Source organism: Passer montanus, unplaced genomic scaffold (assembly GCF_014805655.1).
Source record: "Passer montanus isolate IOZ18808 unplaced genomic scaffold, ASM1480565v1 scaffold5, whole genome shotgun sequence".
Classification (NCBI taxonomy): Eukaryota; Metazoa; Chordata; class Aves; order Passeriformes; family Passeridae; genus Passer; species Passer montanus.
The window spans coordinates 3,078,046-3,098,034 of record NW_024369929.1 but is presented as its reverse complement, the minus strand read 5'-3'; the positions used below and the strand labels follow the sequence as shown (position 1 = coordinate 3,098,034).

The following is a 19,989-nucleotide window of genomic DNA, read 5'->3' as shown; positions in this document are numbered from 1 at the left end:
AGAACCAGGATTTTGTAAGGATGGCTCAACAGAATTGTGAAGTGAAATTAGAGCTAAATAAAAAAGCATGTACAAAATTCAACAGCAAAATCAAAAGATTCTGAAGCTGGGATACTAAGTGTCAGGATAAAACAATCATAAAAAATAAAAAAAATATTTTCCAAAACTAGTGAGCTCAAGTTGCACAGTTCTGTACAATTTGCAGTTCAGCTGTAGAACATCTTGGTGAAGGATACTGTGCTGACTAAAAGGCAACAACATAATTTCACCTGAATCCCATCTCTGGTCCACACCTGAAGTATCTCCATCTGGGAGCAAGCTCTGAGGGAGAGGAACCACATCTTTCCCTGTTCTGCAACACTCCCTTGACTGTGCTGTTCCAGCTCTGGGCAGCACAGATTCCTGGGCTGACCCAGAACAGCCTCACACCCGACCTCTGAATTTAATGGACATTAAATGGAAAAAAAAAACTTGTCAGCTCATGAGCAGTACACCTGATTCCCACCTGGATTTTCAGTCTTCAGTTTCATGAGCAAACCATATCTATAACTGAAAATATTTAGGGGAGTCACTTCAATAAAACGTAGGTAAATTATTAAGTGATTAAAAGGTAATTTCAAAAGAGCAAACCCTAGGCTCTGAGCACTGATCCAGCTAATCACAGGCTGAATAAATCTTTTAGAAAGCTTTGGAATTTACCCTTTACTCTTCAGTTCCAAACTGAAAAAGATTTTACATTTGCAAAGATGCAACATAAAAATCACCACCAGCAATGCAGAACTGGACAAAGATATTTAGTACATATTGTGAACATGAAGCCTAAAACCAAATACAATCCTCTTGACCTGTCAATCTCTGTAAAATACCTTAAGAAATAAACCAACATGGAAGTTAATGATTGTATTGTATTAGGGTGATTGTACTGATTGTATTAGGAATAGTCTTGGCTACTGTGTACCAGAAACAACAGAGGATGAACCCCTGAACAACTCATTGCTCCTTTTTTTGGGGAAAGAAAATTTTTAATACGTGACCTGCAACAGGAAAATTGGGGAGGAGGGAAATTAAAGCCAACTAAAACCACCGGAAATAAGAAATGGAAAACATTTAAATGTCCACTCTGTTAAAAAAATTACAAACAGTACATTTAGTAAAGCTTAGTAACCACTACTCACTTTCCACTGGTAGGGGCTTAAGCAGCTATTAATCACATGAAAGTAGATATTAAGGAATATTAATCCATACCAGCTGTTACATCTTTTACTGTGTGCTATTATTAGAGATTAATCTTTATAGAACAAGGCTGCCTTTTCATGTCATTTCCAAGAGGACATCATACAAGCTGATACTGCTTTACAGCACATCTTCACAAAGAGTTGAAGCAAGCAGGTGCTAATGATGACATGGTGAAATTCTACTCAGCTTCATCCTCAAAATCTAATTCTTAGAGGAGACGCTGTCCTATAGTCATTTGATTAGTTAATTTTTATTGTGACTGCAAAAAATTGCTTTAATAACTTCCTATTTACATCAAAAGAACCAGGATATTCTCGTAGTGATATTGAATCTTCTCTTATGGAAAGTTCAAGGCCAGGCAATTTTTTATCTTCAGTACCTGGGAATTAATCCAGTTTAAAATTTCTAACACGATCTAGCTGAGGGAGCCTTAATGAGGAACATCCAGGATTTTAACAGATTTTTAACAAAACAGAATTAACACTGTCAGCATAGAATTCTCTAACGAAGCATAAACCCCTGTTAGGTGAGCCAGGTTGCTGGAAGAGCAATTGCTTTAATTATTGGATACACTTCATAGGTGACTGCATTTGCACACTCCAGAGAAATTCCTATTAGATCACATGTTGATGGAATGTTATTAAAATCACAAAAAGCATCACACTCCTCCAAAAAAGTACAATTACTGGCAGAAAAGGCCAGCATTATCCATTAAAGATGATGAGATTAGCATGAAAAATAAGCTTCGAATCAGTTTCTTGATTTTTGAATAAGAGACTACCAGCTGCACTGGTAGTATCTGCAAATTTCCTGATAAGGAAATCAGTTGTCATAGTTACAGAAAAAAATTCAATATTCTCTATACCTGCAGTCTCCTCATTTTCTTAAATGCAAGACTCTTCTCTAGTTATGTCACAATTAATCATCAGGGTATCTCTGTTTTTTTACTCACTTGGCATTAGACTGATGTTCCAGAGTGAATGTGTGCTGGTTTTCTAGCACAGCCTAAGAGGTGAGGGAGCAGCTCTCCAGTCTGGGCTGAGCCACTGCTCTCCCACTCCTCCCTGCAACTCCATCAGTGTCTGCTCAGCAACCACTGCCCTGTCACCCTCCCCAGATTTGCTCCAGTGCTGCAGAGGCTCCCTTTTCTCACTGCCCATGTCCTGCCTGGCCAAGCTGATCTGCCCCCCCAGCCTGGCATGCACAGCTGCCTTTCACAGCCCCTGCTACCTGCCTTTAATCCCCTCCACCCTCCTTTTCATCTGCTGATGAACCAGCTGTTGGTTATGTAACATTGGTTTCCAGGCCTTTTCCACCCCTCACAAATAAGAATATTCAAATTTTGCTATTTCCTCTCAGCTTCATGACACTTCCCAAGACCAGCTGGCTTTCTGATTCCACCGTGCTAATGCCTGTCTACAGGACTTCTCCCATCTCTAAACTGGATTAAGTGCTAACCCTACAATGACACTTCTGCTGCTTAATAGCAATAATTTGCCTGCTAACAGCTGGCAAAAGCACGGGGCAGAAAAAAGCACTGACAACACAAAAAATAACATACATACTGGGAGGTAAAACTGGGGCCCAAATGTAAGCCCTTAAGCAGGTTATCTCATGGCTTACTTTTTATTTAGAAAGAGGCTTGAAGCAGGGGGGTATATGATCAGAGGAACATTAATCAGTTGTAATCAGCTATGGCTTTTCTAACTTTTCCATTAACATAGATCATAGAAGTTGCACTAGAGATTGGGACTCACATACAACAGAAAACTATTTCTGTGGACAAGACACATAAAAACAAAACAAAAACAAACAAAAAAACCCCCCAAAAAATGAAAAGGGAGTTGCCCAAAAAAAAAAAAAAAAAAAAAAAAAAAAGAAAAGGGAGTTGCCCAGTTTCACAAAGTAGCAACAAAACAGTGAAGTTCAGCTGCTGATACAATCCACCACACTACCCATGAAATGTCCCCTTTTCAATGCTGAGTCTTGCTTTACTCTGCTGCCTATGTTTTTAATTTCATTTAAAAATCTATAGGCTAAAAGAATCTCAATCACTTGCAGAAGTGATTCTAGTAATGCAGAGTCTGAAATGAAAAAGCACCAGAAAGTTTTTGTTCTCTAAGGCCGTGGCTGATTCTTCAAACTTAGGACTGGAAAGCAGTAAGTACCCCAATCCAACCCATCACTGCAAGATCAACTAACCTACTACTGCTACATGAGACATGAACTAATATCACTTTCCAGAAAAATTGTTTTTTCCTTTGTTTATCCACACTTGTGTTTTCTAGGCCTCTTACACTGACATTCTGCATCTCCTGCTACTGTAAAATGATCCACCTCAGAAGCACTCTAACATGCATTTGTTGTTCCCTGTGTTTGAAAGTCAGAGATTTTCAGTATTCATAAGCATTTGTTTCAGTTTGTAGTAAATATCTACCCTTGACAGATTCCTTCAACAAAACTACACTTGAAGTAAAAACTGCTCAAGGCTTTCTGCTCTCATTTTTCTCTATTCAGAGCTGTGTTAAGTTTATTTGAGTCTGCCACTGAACAGATGCTGTAAGCAAGAACCAGAAAGAGGAGCAGCATGAACCAAGGAACTATGGCAATTTTTTTTAATGTGAGACTAGATAGAATTCATGTTGGAAAACTGGCACCAAAGCAGAGTTGTGAAAGACACAAATGCATGCAGATCCCACAGTTGTCAGAAGTGAATATAATCTGCTGAACAGAACAGCAGCGTATTGCTGAAAAGTAAAAAATACCATCCCCTAACTCACAAGCTGCCCCTGACACTCAGTCCATGCCATGAGTCCTGTACAGAAGTCATGTACATTACATATCCAGCTGGGGGACAGGCTACACTGGCTGTAAACTCTGAGGGTCATGCAGTATTTGCCCAGACATTCTATGAGATACTCCTTGTAAGTAACAGCTACCAGCAGTTTTAAGAATGTGCCAAACATTTGGGCTTTAACTAAAAAAGCTCCCACAAAACTCATGACATTGACCTTGCTGCAAGCCACCATGACACAGCAGCTGTGTGTAGGCAGCGCCTTGGCTGGAGCTACATGAGGCTTTAACAGCGCAAGAGGTCTTGTCACTGACCCCATGCTTCTATCCCGTCTCGAGCAGCAAGCTTCCATGCCTTTGTGGTAACCTTTCCTTTGTGCTACAGATCAGATATTACTCACTGGATGCACACAGCAGCTGCTTCTGTTGGATGTCTGCAGTGCACTGACTTGTAGGGACAGGGTTTACTGCAATGCCGCGTGCCTGACTGCTGGATGAGTCATTCCTGCAGAATTGAGACCTGAGTCCTTAGGAACAATTCCTGACAACAGAGAGATTCCTAAAAGCCAAAACCTGCAGTGTCTGTCTTGAGAAGAAACAGGATGTCAAGGAAAAGGTCACAGACATGCCAAGGAGAACCTTTTGGTTCTACATCTCAAACTGGACAAATCCTCTCCTATACTGAAATTCTTCTTTTGGAGGGTGTGTCACAGCAAAACAAAAACCTTATAACTCACTTGGCCACTTGTACATCCTGCTTAGGGGGTTAAAGGAATTATTTCCAATTCATATTCAGATCAGCTGGTGCTGTCTAACACATACTCTATTACAGATGCTTTTCACAATGCTCTTATCCAGGCTGTGAAGGACATTGCAATATCCAATCGTCACTAAAGCACCTCGGTGTTGATCCAGCAGGGCAGGGAAGTGACAGAGCCTGCAGAATGCTCTTTGTAGAAAAGATTTCTCAAGACTGGACAAAGTTATGCATCCAACTATAACATATTTCAGTTTTACTTAAGAAAACAGCTATTCTGATAGAAATTATTCCAATCTGACATTTCCTTCTATCATTACAGAGAGAAGCACAGACTGTGTTGCTGTGTCTCACCTTAGGACCTTGCACAGGTTGCTAACTACAGTCTTTGTTCACTTGAAAAGGGGCAGCTGATAACCTGCTGGCCTGTTACTCAGACATGAATCTGCTTCTATTTCCCCTTATGGCCATGAAAGCCTACCTGTGATTGCAGTTCAATTATTGCCCTGGTATTTTTTTGAACATTAACCCTGACATACTCAGAAATTAATTTTATTATGTCCCAGTTATTTTCTTTCTGACATCACTCAACTGACTGCCCAAAATGTAAAATATACAGCACTTTTATCTCTTGAGCCATTGACTGAAATATTGGCACATGTCTTAATCACAGCAGAAATTTGTGGGGAAAAATTTGCAACTCTTGAAAGGAATGAGTATGAAAATTATTTCACTGTTACCAAAGGATCTGTTTAACCATAACTGCAATATTAACTAATTGTATAAAACTTCCAAGTACACCTATACTATGCTAAACCTAAACCATCAAAAGGTATGCAACTACAAGGAATCACAGATACCTGATAGTTTAGGAGCAGAAAGTGAATTCATCCTGTTAGTCTTTTTCTTCCTATTTGAATTTTAATGTTATGGCAAGAAAGCACAGGAAACATACAATTTGATATTAACAACTGCAACTCACTTCAATGGATTTCAGACCAATTTTCAAGCTTCATTAGCAAATGGTAAGACAGATCAAAACAGTGACTTAAAGAGGAGACAAAATTGGTTTTCTGCCAAGAAACTACATTCTCTCTGATCTAAGTGAATGTTTTCATCACTGGTTTGTCTGGTCATTTACAAAACATAGCACAAGTTATTTGCCTTAGTCGGAAGGTCTAATAATATTTTCTCCTTTGTAATCCATGGAAGTTTATCCAATAAACCACTGGGTAAAACTGCACCACCTTAAAGACATTACAAAGACCCATTATACTTTCTATAGTAGTGCTGTTGAAGTTTCTAAAGTTTTCCATTGCATTTAGATAAAATATTCTTTACATTTTTGTTAGGCATTATTGTAATTTCTTGTATTACATTTGATAGCCAGGAAGGAGACAGTGATAAAATACATTAGTGGCTCTATAAAAGCTTAAATCTGAACATCTGGAAGGCTTGAACTGAATACACCCTTATACAGATAATCACAGAGAATTTACAAGCATAAAAGAATTATAAGCAAAGAGAAATAAATGCAGAGTAAAGCTGTTTCGATAAAATGGCTTTCTCTTCAGAGGAACAGAAAATGAGTCATAGTAGCTATATCTTAAAGACATTTAGATCAAGTCAATGGAGATAGCAAGCAGAGATGAAAGCATTGTTTAGTACTCGAAAAGTAATTTGAAGTAATTCCCATTAGTGGAAAGACAGAGCAGTGATGTGCACCCAGATAAGCTGCTTCTTTTGCTAATAAACTGAGATGTTTACAAGACAAAAATCAAAACACAGACACACAAGGACACTCCCTTCTTAAACATCATGGGTTTCACATGTCATTTGGAGCATTCTCTGTTAAGGCAGAGAATTATACCTTTAATTGCACAGCAAGTAGCAACGGCTGGTTTTGTAAAACTGCTCAGGAAATAAAATTCTATCTTCCTCTACAGCACTGTTGTTAAAATTAGGGGACTACACAGGAAAGCTAAGCAGAGTAAAGAGCTAAGCAGGATACATTTTTAGTAGTCTTGGTATCCAGCACTACTGCAGTAAAAGCTGGAAGTTAAAATCATGGGCCAGGACCACACACTGTTACACATTCCTCAGAAAAACACCAAGAGTGAGCAAAAGGGAAAACGATTAGAGTAGCAGGTGAAATTTTCATTATAAACCTCACTCACATGGCTTTAACCATTTCCTGCTTCGGTTTTCCAGACATATCCCAAAGCACTACACCCCTACAAGGCGCACACATTCAAGACCAGTTTCAATTCCCCTTTTCAGCTGTATCATTAGCAAAAATTAACATTCATTACAAAATACTCTTAAACACAACAGTGCCCAGTTTCCTGCCTAAGATGTCCAGAGATGAGCACTTCACCTGCCTGCATGATGACAGCATGCTACAGACATCAGAGAGCCAACCCACGTCATTTTTGGCAGAAGTAACACTCACAGCCTATTAAATAAGCATAAAATCTAATTTTTTTATTCAACTCTAATAACTTCTTTCATAAAAGGTAAAGTTTCTGTTTCTGAAATGGACATTAAAGCAAATAAACACTAAAAGAATTAGGAAGATTAAAAGAAGCAAGCCATGAAAGGAATTTTCAGCTTTTGAAAGACAACATTTCCTTATAATAAGGAGTCAAGAAAATCAAAATCTGGACTGTGTTCCTTCTACCTTCACTTGACTAGTCTTTCCCACGGGAATAATGGGACAAAATTAAGCAATTTTTGCCTGGGTATTTTACTCTGACTTTATTCCTTTCGAGAAGTAAAATGCTGTATGCTTTGCAGTATCAAAGTAGGCTTGGGGACATTTTAAAAGGGAAATACTTTCCAACTTACTTTATAATTATTTCTTTGTTTTATTCAATAAATGAAGTTAATAATACCAGCCTATGAAGCTGGGAGCCATCTGGGTCACAAAGCAAGCAATACACACTTATTCTTGAAACTTGAGATTCTTGAAGGACAGCCTGGTTTGTCATGAGGCACCAGGATGCAACTGTGCAAACAGTGGGAAAAGTTACCCAAAATAACACTTGCTAAGCATTAACTGACATTTTATTTTGCCACTTTGCCTTACATCAATCAAAGGAGGAAAAAATGAACCCACCACAAACACCTTCTGTTTTGATTCCAGATGTTTGGGCTTGGCCCTGGTGCCAAGGAAACTACAGCTGAAGCAATTTTTTTTTTCCCATCTAGCACTCATTTTCTGTAATTGGGCCTGTAATACAGGTATTGCATGCAGCCTGACAATCTCTAGCAGACAGAAGGGCTAGGTTCCACAGTCAGTACATAAAAACCATCACTGTAAATCTGTAAGTTACTTTATACTGAGATGATGCTTGGAATTCCCCTGGTAATGGCCCATGACCATCAGTCTCTGCTGAAGAAGTCCCCAACCACAGACATATTCTCTCTTACAATCACAGACTATGACCAATATTGCACATAGTGCAGAACCATCTTTAACTTAGAGAAGGAAACATTTTAATACATACTTAGTTGCCTGTGTGGCATTTTTCTCTCAGTTTATATTCCTTCAAATTTCCATTCACCCCTTCAATTAGAATCTGACTCTAACACTGTGATAGCAATCAGCAGACATTAGAGGTAAGAGGGCTGCAGGGATTCAAAGAGTAGACAAAAATCTATTTCTCATTATTTGAGTGGAATCAGTTTGAAAAGGGCCAGTTGAGCTGGAATGTAAGTAATACGGAGCTGGAGTTAGTCTGTACTTATTGTAAAAAGAATCTATCAATCTATGGACAAAATATGTACATAAATTCTCTTAACAGCTTGAAAACAGTTAAGAAATTAATTTTTACTATTAATTTACTACCTGCAATCTTATGATAACAACAGTGAGATCATACATTACAAAGCAGTCACTCATGTGTTCTTTCTCCTACTTTCCTTTTTCATTCATAATCTACACAGCAAATACTCTAACTACAGACTCTTTTCTCATAGACTCTGTCATCTGTAGTTCAGTGAATCACATCAAAATCTTTTATACATCCTACCAGCCTTTGCATTTACTGCATCTAAATTGGTGAGGAACACTGATATCAACAGTCATCAAAACTATTTTGATATGGACAGGAATAATAACAGGCTAGTCCTGTACAGTGGCATTTAACCCAAAGACCCTTAAGACAGGAACTTGTGAAAGAAGTCCTGTAACAGGAATAAGATTAATTGCTGGAATCAGTGCAATGAACACAACTGATACCTCTGAGACTTAACAAGCACAAAGGGAATAGTTCTCATTTATAACAGTACCAGCTGTTAGAAGTAAGAGGGCCAAACAGTGCCTCCAGCTGTTTCCCTCTGGCTGTACTATTTGGGTAATTGCAGACTTACCCTCTGTGATCCAGATGCTGAGCCTTTAAATGAAGTGCGTTTGAAGGAGCCACTCATCCTCCGTAAGGAACCTGTGAACTTTCCTTTCTTAATCCCCTCCATAATGGAACTAGCACCCCAGCATCAAAGAAAACCCTGATTTCAGCCACGTAGTCTGAGCAGGTTTTTTCCTGAAGCCAACAATCACTAAATTACAGCTTAAATAAAAAGTAAGACAAACGCACAGAACAAAATCAAAGCCAAATAATGAGACTTCTGTTCCAATATGGACCCTGTCACAAGTGTTACCAGCAGCCAGCCAAGCAGAAAAACAAGGCAATCCACTGATAGCAACTGCTGGCCCCCTCCCTCTTCTCTACTGACTCTATAATCAGGCTTAATGCACACAGCTTCTGCAAGCTATGGTTTTTAATGGACAGAGATTTAATAAATGGTGATTGAAGGTAAATCTACTTTACAAGCAGCAGCCCAAAAGGTTTTTATTTGTGCAAAGCACAGGGCAGTCAGATGGAAATTGTTTTGGTATCAGTAGAAAGGCACATGAAAAGAGCAGATGGTCCTCAGCAGACCATGGGTTAGAGGCCTGGCAGAGCCCTAAAGGATAACTGCTGATGGCAAGTGTGCCTACACCAGGCCCCAGGATGAGAGTGACAAAGTTTTAAAAGCAAACAACCCATAAGATCACCAGTCAGATTCTAACTAATTAGGGAATGAGGGTGGATAAGGTGTGGTGTATAACCTTCATGAATTCTCACTAATATCTCATTGCATCTGCTCTGTTCAATTCCACCTAAAGTGGAAGAGTGAGAACAAAAGGAGGTAGTTAGGAGAGGGCAAACAAGAAATGAGGATGACGCAAGGTGCTTTAAAAGAACAACTAAGTAATTATTGACTAGGAAATATCTAGTTGGCAACAGAAGACATCAGCCAGGAATTTGTTACAGAGTCTGGTTTAGAAAAACAAAATGGATGAGAGCGCTGAGAAAACAGAGATCCATTTCAGAAAAATACACAGGGATGGCAGATTTGTAACTGTGAGGTCAAGTCAGAACCACTAACTTAGAAGATTTAGTTAGAGAGTCATACTTTTCTCTTTATTATAATTTTTAGGTTCATCCCTTTGTGCTTCAGTAAAGTTGGTATAGGTGCCTGCTTGAAGCTGGTTGCAGGAGGCAGTAAAAACTGCTGGAAAGCTAAAACAAAACCATGTGGAAGAGACTGATACACAGAGATGCACCAAATTTGTTGTTCTGCTCAGCAAAAAACAAAAATAGGGACATACTCTTCAAAAAGTAGAAATTTGGAAAAAAACTATTCTTCAAAACACAGTGTAGAATGTGAGTAAGAAATTAACTCAATTGACTCAGTCCGTTTGGATGTGTGGTTCTAAGGTGTCTGAGCTCCCTGTAACTGTTCTTGGTGCGCTTTAAGGACCACTCTGGATTTTTACAAGTCATCAATACCAAAGGGACGTTTGCATTCAAGAGCAGATGAAAGCAATCAGTGCAACAGAAGCTGCTGACTACTAACCCCAGCTGAAAAATCAGGCAACTAAGCTGATGTTCTTGCCCCCACTGTGTTTATATAACGCTTCATGGGCCATTTCCACTAGATTGGGAAACAGAGACAAGCACCATGCTGGCACTTTCAACAGCTCTGTGACTGAGAAACACACGTTGAATAGATTTTCCAAAAGACCTTGTGGTTTTAGGAGTGTAGTCCCACATTAGGAAACCTTTTAAACAAATGCTATCATGAAGATTTCTGTCTCATGTTGGAGTTTTCTGCTTCATCAGTTGAGCTGATTCAATGGTTTGTGTGGCCTGGATCAGATCTGTGTAAGCACGTGGGCTAAATTAGCACAGAGGGAGGAAAACACAGTAATCTCTCACCACAGGATATTGTTGGACAACAAATGAAAATTTGGCACAGTATGGAAGTGAAAGACCCTTAAAATAGCTCTGAAATGGAATAATTCATGACATGAAATGACACAACTGTTCATCATCCTCCATGTTTTGTAATGAAATCACATTGGTCAACCTTGGACTATGAAAAAAAATAAGAGATACACCCCCAAAAAGGAACAAGCAGAGTGCAGGCAACGTTTTATTTGCAAGAGTCCATCAAGGTCCTTGACAGCCTGTGTTCTGGGAAAAGCAGGATGCACCCATTGCAAAGTGCAGAGACGACATAAGCAGTTGTACATCTTATTGATACCACACCATGGGAATTTAACATCTGCAGTCATGAGCAGATCCAAGTCCCAAAGGCCCTACCACAATGTGTTTTCAAAAAGTGAAAAGTTTGATTAGAGATAACTGTAGTTGTTTCAGCCCATAGGGGAAAAAAAACCAACGTTGCTCTTACTGTTCACAGAGCTGCATGCTATGACAACACATCAGAGATGTTTGATAGCTTAGAACAAAAAGCAATAGATTTAAAGCTTTGATCTGTAGTCCATCATGTCAGCTAAAATGTTTCCACTTACCCTAGTAGTCAAACTAAATATGGAAAGCAGCAGTCCATAATCCAATGAACTTTATTTACACTGACAGGAAGGGGTAAGATAGGCTTAGACCTCTGTAAAGACCTACATGTACAAGACATGTAGAATTAGGCCTTCCTTCACTTTGCATTTAATATAAGTAATAACCTAAACACAAGTTTCTTTCATACGCAATGTATTATTAAAAAAAACCCTTAAAGCACTTTTTAAAAATGGGATGTCTTAAAAGAATGTTTTTTGTAAAAAACCAAGCTGGTTTGGTGTCCTTTGACATTTGTGATACAATATAAAAATTTCAAGAGTCATGTTTAACTGAAAAACCAGCCTAGGGTTCATTACACACTTAGCAGTTCTTGACTCGTTATTTTGCCTCCCTGAAGCAAAGCACAGACAGAATATCGCCCAGTGCTGGTTACCTACCATGAGAATGAGCACTCTGGAGGTCACTGGGGACTCCCGGGTGAAGAGTTGGCTCCTTCTGTAAAGCACATATCCTCAAAGCACTGCTGCAGCAACCTAGGCAAGAGCATATTTGGATTAAATATGCAACAGCTTACACAAAAATTCAGCAAGTGACTGGCAGCTGACAGCTAGAGGGAAGAAGCTCCACATAGTCAATTCTACACCTAAACTCAAAAGAAGTATGCATTCAACTTTGTGGTACTTTTACTTGAGCAGTCTGTTTCTCCATTCTAGAGCCTTTCTTATTCAGCAACTGTCTGCCTCCTCTCTTTCTCTTGCAAGGAAAATAGCAAGTTTAAAGAAAAATTAAAACAGTTCATGAGATGTGGACAGAAAAGATAAACAAATAACCTCTGTTTGTGTCAGTGGGCTTGTAAATTGGTGCCCATGTGAGCACTCTCACATATGAGAAATAATCTGCACTAATCGTATGAACAACAAATGCCATGATAGCAAATAACAAAACATATGCAAGTAATCTTCTATCAATAACCTGCCAAGGGAGTAGAAACCCACTGTCACCTCAGCCTTGGACGTGATCAACCATCAGCTTTCCCGTATTTGTAAAACCATAGAAAAAAATAAGTTGGAGCAACTTGTGAAGCTCACCTAGTCTGACCTCCTATTCAAAGGAGAGACAATCTGAAAGTTGGATCAAGTGGCCAAGGGCTGAATGCTGAAAACCCCCAAGGACAGTGTTTCCAGTCCTCTGGTAAGCTGTTACAGTACTCCACCATTCCCCTAGTCAGAGGATTTTTTTTCATTTTGTTCCTGCAGAATTTCTCTTGCTGCACTGATTTTTTCTTCTGCACTGATGAGAAGAATCTGGCTGCATCCTTTCTGTAATACTCCTTTACTTAGTAGAAGACTGCAACTTAATTCTTCCGTAGCCCCTTCTCCCCAGGCTGAACTAGCTCTTCCAGCCTGCCTTTACATCTGGGGCTTCCATACTCCAACCACCCTCATCCCAAGGGCCCCTACAAAGATATTTGCAAGTCCTGTGCTAAAGGGCTCCCAAAATAAAGACAGCACTCCAGATACAAACTCATAGGTGCCAATCAGAGGGAACAAACATTTCCCTCTCACTACCACAGCCTTCAGCACTGCAAGGGCACTCTGCTGACTCACCTGCGATTTGCTGCTCATCGGGATTCCAGGTCCTACTACCAGAGGCTTTGCATTTGCCTTAATAAACTTTTATTAAGTTTGTATTGGTTGATTCCTCCAGCTCATTGGAGAAACAGCCTCCAGCTGTGTTCCCCTTGGCTGCAAATTTCCTACAGCTGCAAATTTCCTACAGGTGCACTCTAGACCATTTTCCAGGGTATCAAAGATGTTACTCTATATTGGCCCATTCTTTATCACATTTTTCTTTATCACATTTCATACAAATTTCTGAAAATTAAAAACAAAATCTTGTTTATCTTAGCATTTAGAATGTGCTGAATTGAAGCACAGAGAACTTTAGAATCTGAATTTGTGATAGGGAGTGTTCCTTAGGTCCTCGGTCCTCCTTTATTAGAGCATACTCAGAGATATGAGAAGAACATGAGTTTACAGTGGGCAGAAGCCAGGCGGAGCCAGCTGACAACTTCTTACATACACAGGGCTAGCTGCCAGCTGTTTAACCATTTTCCATGTGGTTACATGATCACTGGTACTAACATTTAGCAACTGTGGCTGGATGGGCTTCATTTGACCACAGAACACCACAGTGAGCTCTTCTCTTGGAGCTCTGTGGCTCCTTTCGCCTTCCTGAGTACATTAAAGGCTTGCACAGGCAGCACACAGCAATTTAAAGCACAATCAGCTTCCATCTCAGGGAGTGGGTGTTACATTAGAAATGGAAATTAAGACCTCAGGAAAATTTTTTACATGAAAATTTGTCCAGCGCTGCACTTTTGACATTCCTGTGCTTTTAAACAGTAACACAAGAAGCTCTGGCTACTATTAGCAGGGACATCATCTCTGATTAATAAAACTGAGTTACTTAGTTTCTTTTCCTAGTTACAAACTACCCTAGATGAAAAAAACCAGCAATACAAAAAAAAAAAAAAAAAGGATGGCTGAGGACAGCACAAAATGTTATGTGCATTCATCTGTCCCTGCCCATAAGACAGTGCATTACATTTAGATTACACTGCCTACAACTCAGTAGCTATTTCTGCAGCACTTTTCCTCTTAACATTCAAGTGATTTGAACATTAAAACCCTGAATTTCAGATTACTTTAGGACAAAGAAGTGCCTTGTCACATAGGCAAGTCTGAGGCCAGTGAGAAGTCATTTATCAGGGCCGATGATGCACAGAAAATGGAGAAGATTCAGCAAAGCTGGTTTGTAAAATAATCACATGAAGTGCAATGTAATCCTTTCTGTCGTCTAATTTATTTTATTACTACAACTATGGGGACTGGAAAGAGTTATGGTTTTATATCTGTCTAAAAGGAAAGTCACTTCTGAGTGTGCTGAGACTGAACACCATTGTAATTTATTTGTTGTCATTATCCTTAAAGTAGAAGTGAAATCATAGAATGTTTTTAGAGGCTTAGCTATGTATCCAGAGTAACAACTTGCTTATTCTGTTTTAGTATATCTAAAACAGTTATGGAGTTCAGTCTCCATACAATCTTTTCTTATTATTATAGTCATAGTCCTATTTTTTAGAATTCAGCTTTTATCTCCCCCATATTTCAAAGAGCCACAAGTCAACAATTCAATTTTCTTTTCTTAGCTTGGAAGACCTATCCATTTGCAAAGTCCTAGGATGAGAGCAGGGTCTGATTTTTCATATTGTTGATACCAACCCACAGAACTCCACTGATCTGAGAACTGACAGAATGAGGTTGTAGGTCTGCAAGTTGCTTATTTCTGCTCCCCACTACAAGCCAGTATCTGCAACTAGTGACAAAAAAACCTGCTCCCTGCTTGGGTAACCAAGGAATGCCTGAAGAGCAGATGTGCCAGAAGCTCTGCTAACATTCCACATAATAAATGATGGAACAAGGCTTCCTACTGTGCTTCATCACTCCCGAGCTAGAAGAAGCAACTGGTTCTTACTGGGAAATAACTGAATTGCCATCAATTCTGAAGATTGGTAAGGACAGACTTCCCTGAGATGCTTCGGTAATGTATCAATTCTCTAATTCATAGCACTGCGTTCGGCTGCAAAGCTCCAAGCACAGAATGCCCAGTCCGGCACGGACCGTGTGGGACCCATGGGAAATGCTCCGACCCCGGGGGGATCCCTAGGGAGGAGGGAAGCGCTCCCGCTCCCCAGAGCTCGGCACGTCCCCGTCACCGCCTTTCGGCTGCCACCAGCGCCACCTCGTGCTGCTCTGCAGCGCCTGTCGCCTCGGGAATGCTCAGCATCCCTGTCCATCCTCCCTCCAGAAATACAACCACGGCTAATATTTAACACATTGGCACGTGGGAAAGGTCAAATATGTTCATCTTTACAATTAATTGTCCAGAAGAGGTTTAAAAACCCCTCTGTAAGAGAAGGAATTTAATCCACCAGTGACCTTTCCTAAACCCTGATGAACTGGTATTGTACACCATGATGTTGGCCCTGACTGTAAAAAATGCTTTTCAAATGAAAAAAGTAAATAAAATACACAAAATAAATTTGGACCAGTTAGTAGCAATGGCAACTGAAGCCTAGAGAAGATGTAGAAATGTGACTATGAATACGTTTTGGTGCCAGAAGAACAAGACAGTATGAAGAATGAGTTAACTGCAAGATAACTGTAAAGATAAAATATAGAACAAGTTTCAATGCAAAATCAGAGACTGAGAATCAGATTTTCTCTTCCTGTCCCATAGAACAAGTTTCAATGCAAAATCAGAGACTGAGAATCAGATATTCTCTTCCTGTCCCTGACGTTCTACGGGATCATGTGCAAGTCACCCCATATCTTGAATATCTTGGTTTCTCTACCTGAATAAAAGAAGCAATCATATGAATCTATGCAAAGACACAGAATTCCAGTATATTTGTAAAATCAGTTGGAGTTCTTTGACAGAAACAAGTATGATTATTGTTTGCAGAGCGCTTGAGCAAAAAATGCCTACAGTTTTAAAGAACATTCTCAGCTGTACTGACAAGCCCACAGTTCTTTATGGTAATGGCTTCAAAGTTTTGCAAGATGTTTTAAATACTTTCCCAACACTAATGAAACTTTTTACGGACAAGAAGAGAAAGGGAAAGCTCAGCTGAACTCTGAAGGATGTTAATTTAAAAGGGATGGCTACAAGACCCTAACATCTCATTTCAGAGTTCATCACCAGAAGAAAGAAAAGGGAGAAGAAATACAAATGTAATAGTATGATCCCCCTTCTCCACATAACTCCACCAGTTAGAGCTTTCTTTATTCAATTAAATTTACCTATGAGAGATGATGCGGTCCAGAAACAACTCTAGCACACCTCAGCAAGCAGTGAATCAGCATGTTCTAGGTGGCCTTATCTGACAGAGCTTACCACCTGTCAGTGTGCTGCTGGTCCCTGTTTATTGTCACTGCATAACTCACCAAGTCCTGTGACATTCCAGTGACTTTTGTCATTATTCTGGTTGCTTTCTGACTGTAGTGTTTTACCTTCTGTTGACTGATATTTGTTAAGAAAGATGCATTAAAGCAGTGAAACATAATTAATTGGAGATTTGATAACACCAACTAGGAAAAAAATCCATTGCTCCCATCTGCCTATGAGACATTAGAGAAAAGAAGCAACTATGCTTTTTGTCCCCAGTCTCTGTAGAAGAAGGGGGAAATCTTTTAAAGTTTTCACTGATTTCCTTGGGATTGCCAAGAGGAGCTGCTGTAGTGCTTATGCCAGAGAAAGACATCAGCACATACTCTCACTCACAGGCTGTCAGGAGCACCTCATGCCTTTTATCTGTTGATCATGACATCAGCTGCAGTTCATCTCAGTGGTGAGATGTGCCAAGTTAATCACTGGAAACAAACAGCTTCTGGGCAGCTACATATCAATCCTCTACCAGCAACAGCCATACCTGAGAGCCACCAGCGTGTCAGAGGCAAAGGGAAGTTACCTGTGACAGACCATTAGCCAGATGTTGGTCCAGGGGCAATTTTAGAATTCCCACCTTTACCAGTTCCCTCAGTGGCAGGCTGTCCATTTCTGCTAGGAGAATTTATCATAGCAACACCTTCCAGATGACCAACCCCTGCCACACAGATCTTCAGAGAGCTGACAAATGACGGAGGATTTTCTTTGCAGTGACTTAAATTTCAAAAGGTAATGCTGCTGAGGGGATACATCATGAGACAAGGATCTCCTTTTTCCCTCCTTCACAATCTCCTAACCTTTTCAAAGTTGGGATCACATGAGTCAGCTATCTCTCTCCTGACTACAAAGTCTCAGAGATACCAACAAAGAAAAAAACTGCTCCAAACCACAAACTCTGGAATCAAATGAGCAAAGCAAGACAATCGAACACTACAATCCCAGCTGACCTTGCAGTAATAGGATCACACCAAGATTAGTCTATGTCATAGATTAAGCCCACTGAAGTAAACTAATCTTTTTGCAGTCAGCTAAGACTATTTGTTTACTCACTAAGCTGGGAAAAACTCAGGAGTGTAAAATATTTATTAGCTGGAACAGACAATCCAGACTGCAGCTACATGCATGTTTAGCACAATTATTGCTGCAACATTGACTTTAAAGTGCCTTCAGAAAGGGAAAACTTTTCAAACAGGTGTTTAAATGATATTGTTTGACTTATGAAACTCTTAGTCTCTATCACTTCACATTTTGACAGTCAACTTTTTGTGTGAGCAAAGCAGTGCAGAGAGCTTCCAGAAGCGACATCCTGCACATCACACAGGACAGCCTTCCTTTGGCTGGCAGAGCAATACTCCATTCTGACTGCAAACCACAGGAAGCTCTGTGCTGTGACAGCTCTGAGAAGGAGCAGCATGACCACTGTGCCCCCCTGCCCACGAGCAGAGCAGCTGGTGACTGCTCACCTGCATCCTCCCAGCCGCCCCATCAGCCCCGAGCACTGCGACCACAGCTCTCCACACCACAAACGTTTGGGGTTGGGGTTTGTTTCCTGCCCAGCACCACTGAGCCGTGACTTGTCCAAGCAGTAAGAAAAATGGGACTGAGGTAGAGCTGGAGGCATTTCCTTCCTCACAGGAAGGTCCTTTCTGGTGCATACATCACACTTCTCTAGAAAACGTGTTTATGAATCTGCACATCTTTAGGAACTACCCACGCTGCCATCTCAGTCCATGCTGCTCGCAGTCCTTTTGGCAGACTTCTCTCTTTCACCTCTCTTAATTAAAATGTATTCCAGGGTCTTTAGTTTGAATTTTCATCAAAATATCAACATATGACTGAAAGAGGGGAACTGGGGGAATTACACAGAAATAAACCACATTTTGGTAGAGTTTCCTTGCATTCCTTGTTTTCTAATCATGGAAACAATCACAGCTCAGTGTCCCCTGATAACATGGCTGACAGGTGTACCTGGGAAAACTGGGTAACCCAGATGCTGAGCTGGCAGACACTGTTTTACTGAAGGCATAGTGCAAGTGCCACCAAAACCAGGCTGTACAAACCCCTGGACAGCCACCACTGCAGAAGCACCAGGGCAGCAATGTCCCAGCATCCATGGCAGAGTTCCACATGTCACCATCATACTCTGCTACTGCTGCTGAACTTACCAAGCTGTCTCAACAGATGAAAGTGCAAATTTCAAATTAACACATGCACTTAGTTGCAGACACATACACGTATATGCATTCAATATATACCTGATTATTAGTGCATCCAAAGTAGTTTTCCCTGTGTCCTCAAAAAAATTTCATCTTCATATGCTCCAGAACAACAGAATTACAATGAAATGAAGGCTTCATGAAATATTTTATAAGTAGGTACTCTCTTAAGACAAAGGCTTACGACAGCACAACATTACATGCACATTCATTTTTCACAACCCATAACAGACATGTCCTTCCATTTAGATTACACTGCCTAGAACTCTGTAGCTATTTCTGCAGCACTTTTCCTCTTAACATTCAAGTGATTTGAACATTAAAACCCTGAATTTCAGATTACTTTAGGACAAAGAAGTGCCTTGTCACATAGGCAAGTCTGAGGCCAGTGAGAAGTCATTTATCAGGGCCGATGATGCACAGAAAATGGAGAAGATTCAGCAAAGCTGGTTTGTAAAATAATCACATGAAGTGCAATGTAATCCTTTCTGTCGTCTAATTTATTTTATTACTACAACTATGGGGACTGGAAAGAGTTATGGTTTTATATCTGTCTAAAAGGAAAGTCACTTCTGAGTGTGCTGAGACTGAACACCATTGTAATTTATTTGTTGTCATTATCCTTAAAGTAGAAGTGAAATCATAGAATGTTTTTAGAGGCTTAGCTATGTATCCAGAGTAACAACTTGCTTATTCTGTTTTAGTATATCTAAAACAGTTATGGAGTTCCGTCTCCATACAATCTTTTCTTATTATTATAGTCATAGTCCTATTTTTTAGAATTCAGCTTTTATCTCCCCCATATTTCAAAGAGCCACAAGTCAACAAACCAATTTTCTTTTCTTAGCTTGGAAGACCTATCCATTTGCAAAGTCCTAGGACGAGAGCAGGGTCTGATTTTTCATATTGTTGATACCAACCCACAGAACTCCACTGATCTGAGAACTGACAGAATGAGGTTGTAGGTCTGCAAGTTGCTTATTTCTGCTCCCCACTACAAGCCAGTATCTGCAACTAGTGACAAAAAAACCTGCTCCCTGCTTGGGTAACCAAGGAATGCCTGAAGAGCAGATGTGCCAGAAGCTCTGCTAACATTCCACATAATAAATGA

The 19,989-nt window shown here is 40.0% G+C and overlaps 1 protein-coding gene across 1 annotated transcript in view; it reads right to left on the bottom strand.

The window, feature by feature from the left end:
• TRPM1 (transient receptor potential cation channel subfamily M member 1) overlaps window positions 1-19,989 on the bottom strand; it is an 88,537-nt gene that overhangs the window by 58,168 nt on the left and 10,380 nt on the right. Inside the window, exon 2 of the mRNA XM_039723559.1 lies at window positions 12,090-12,185. Coding sequence (XP_039579493.1) covers window positions 12,090-12,092 — 3 coding nt within the window. The 5' untranslated portion in view covers window positions 12,093-12,185. The remainder of the gene's footprint in view (window positions 1-12,089; window positions 12,186-19,989) is intronic.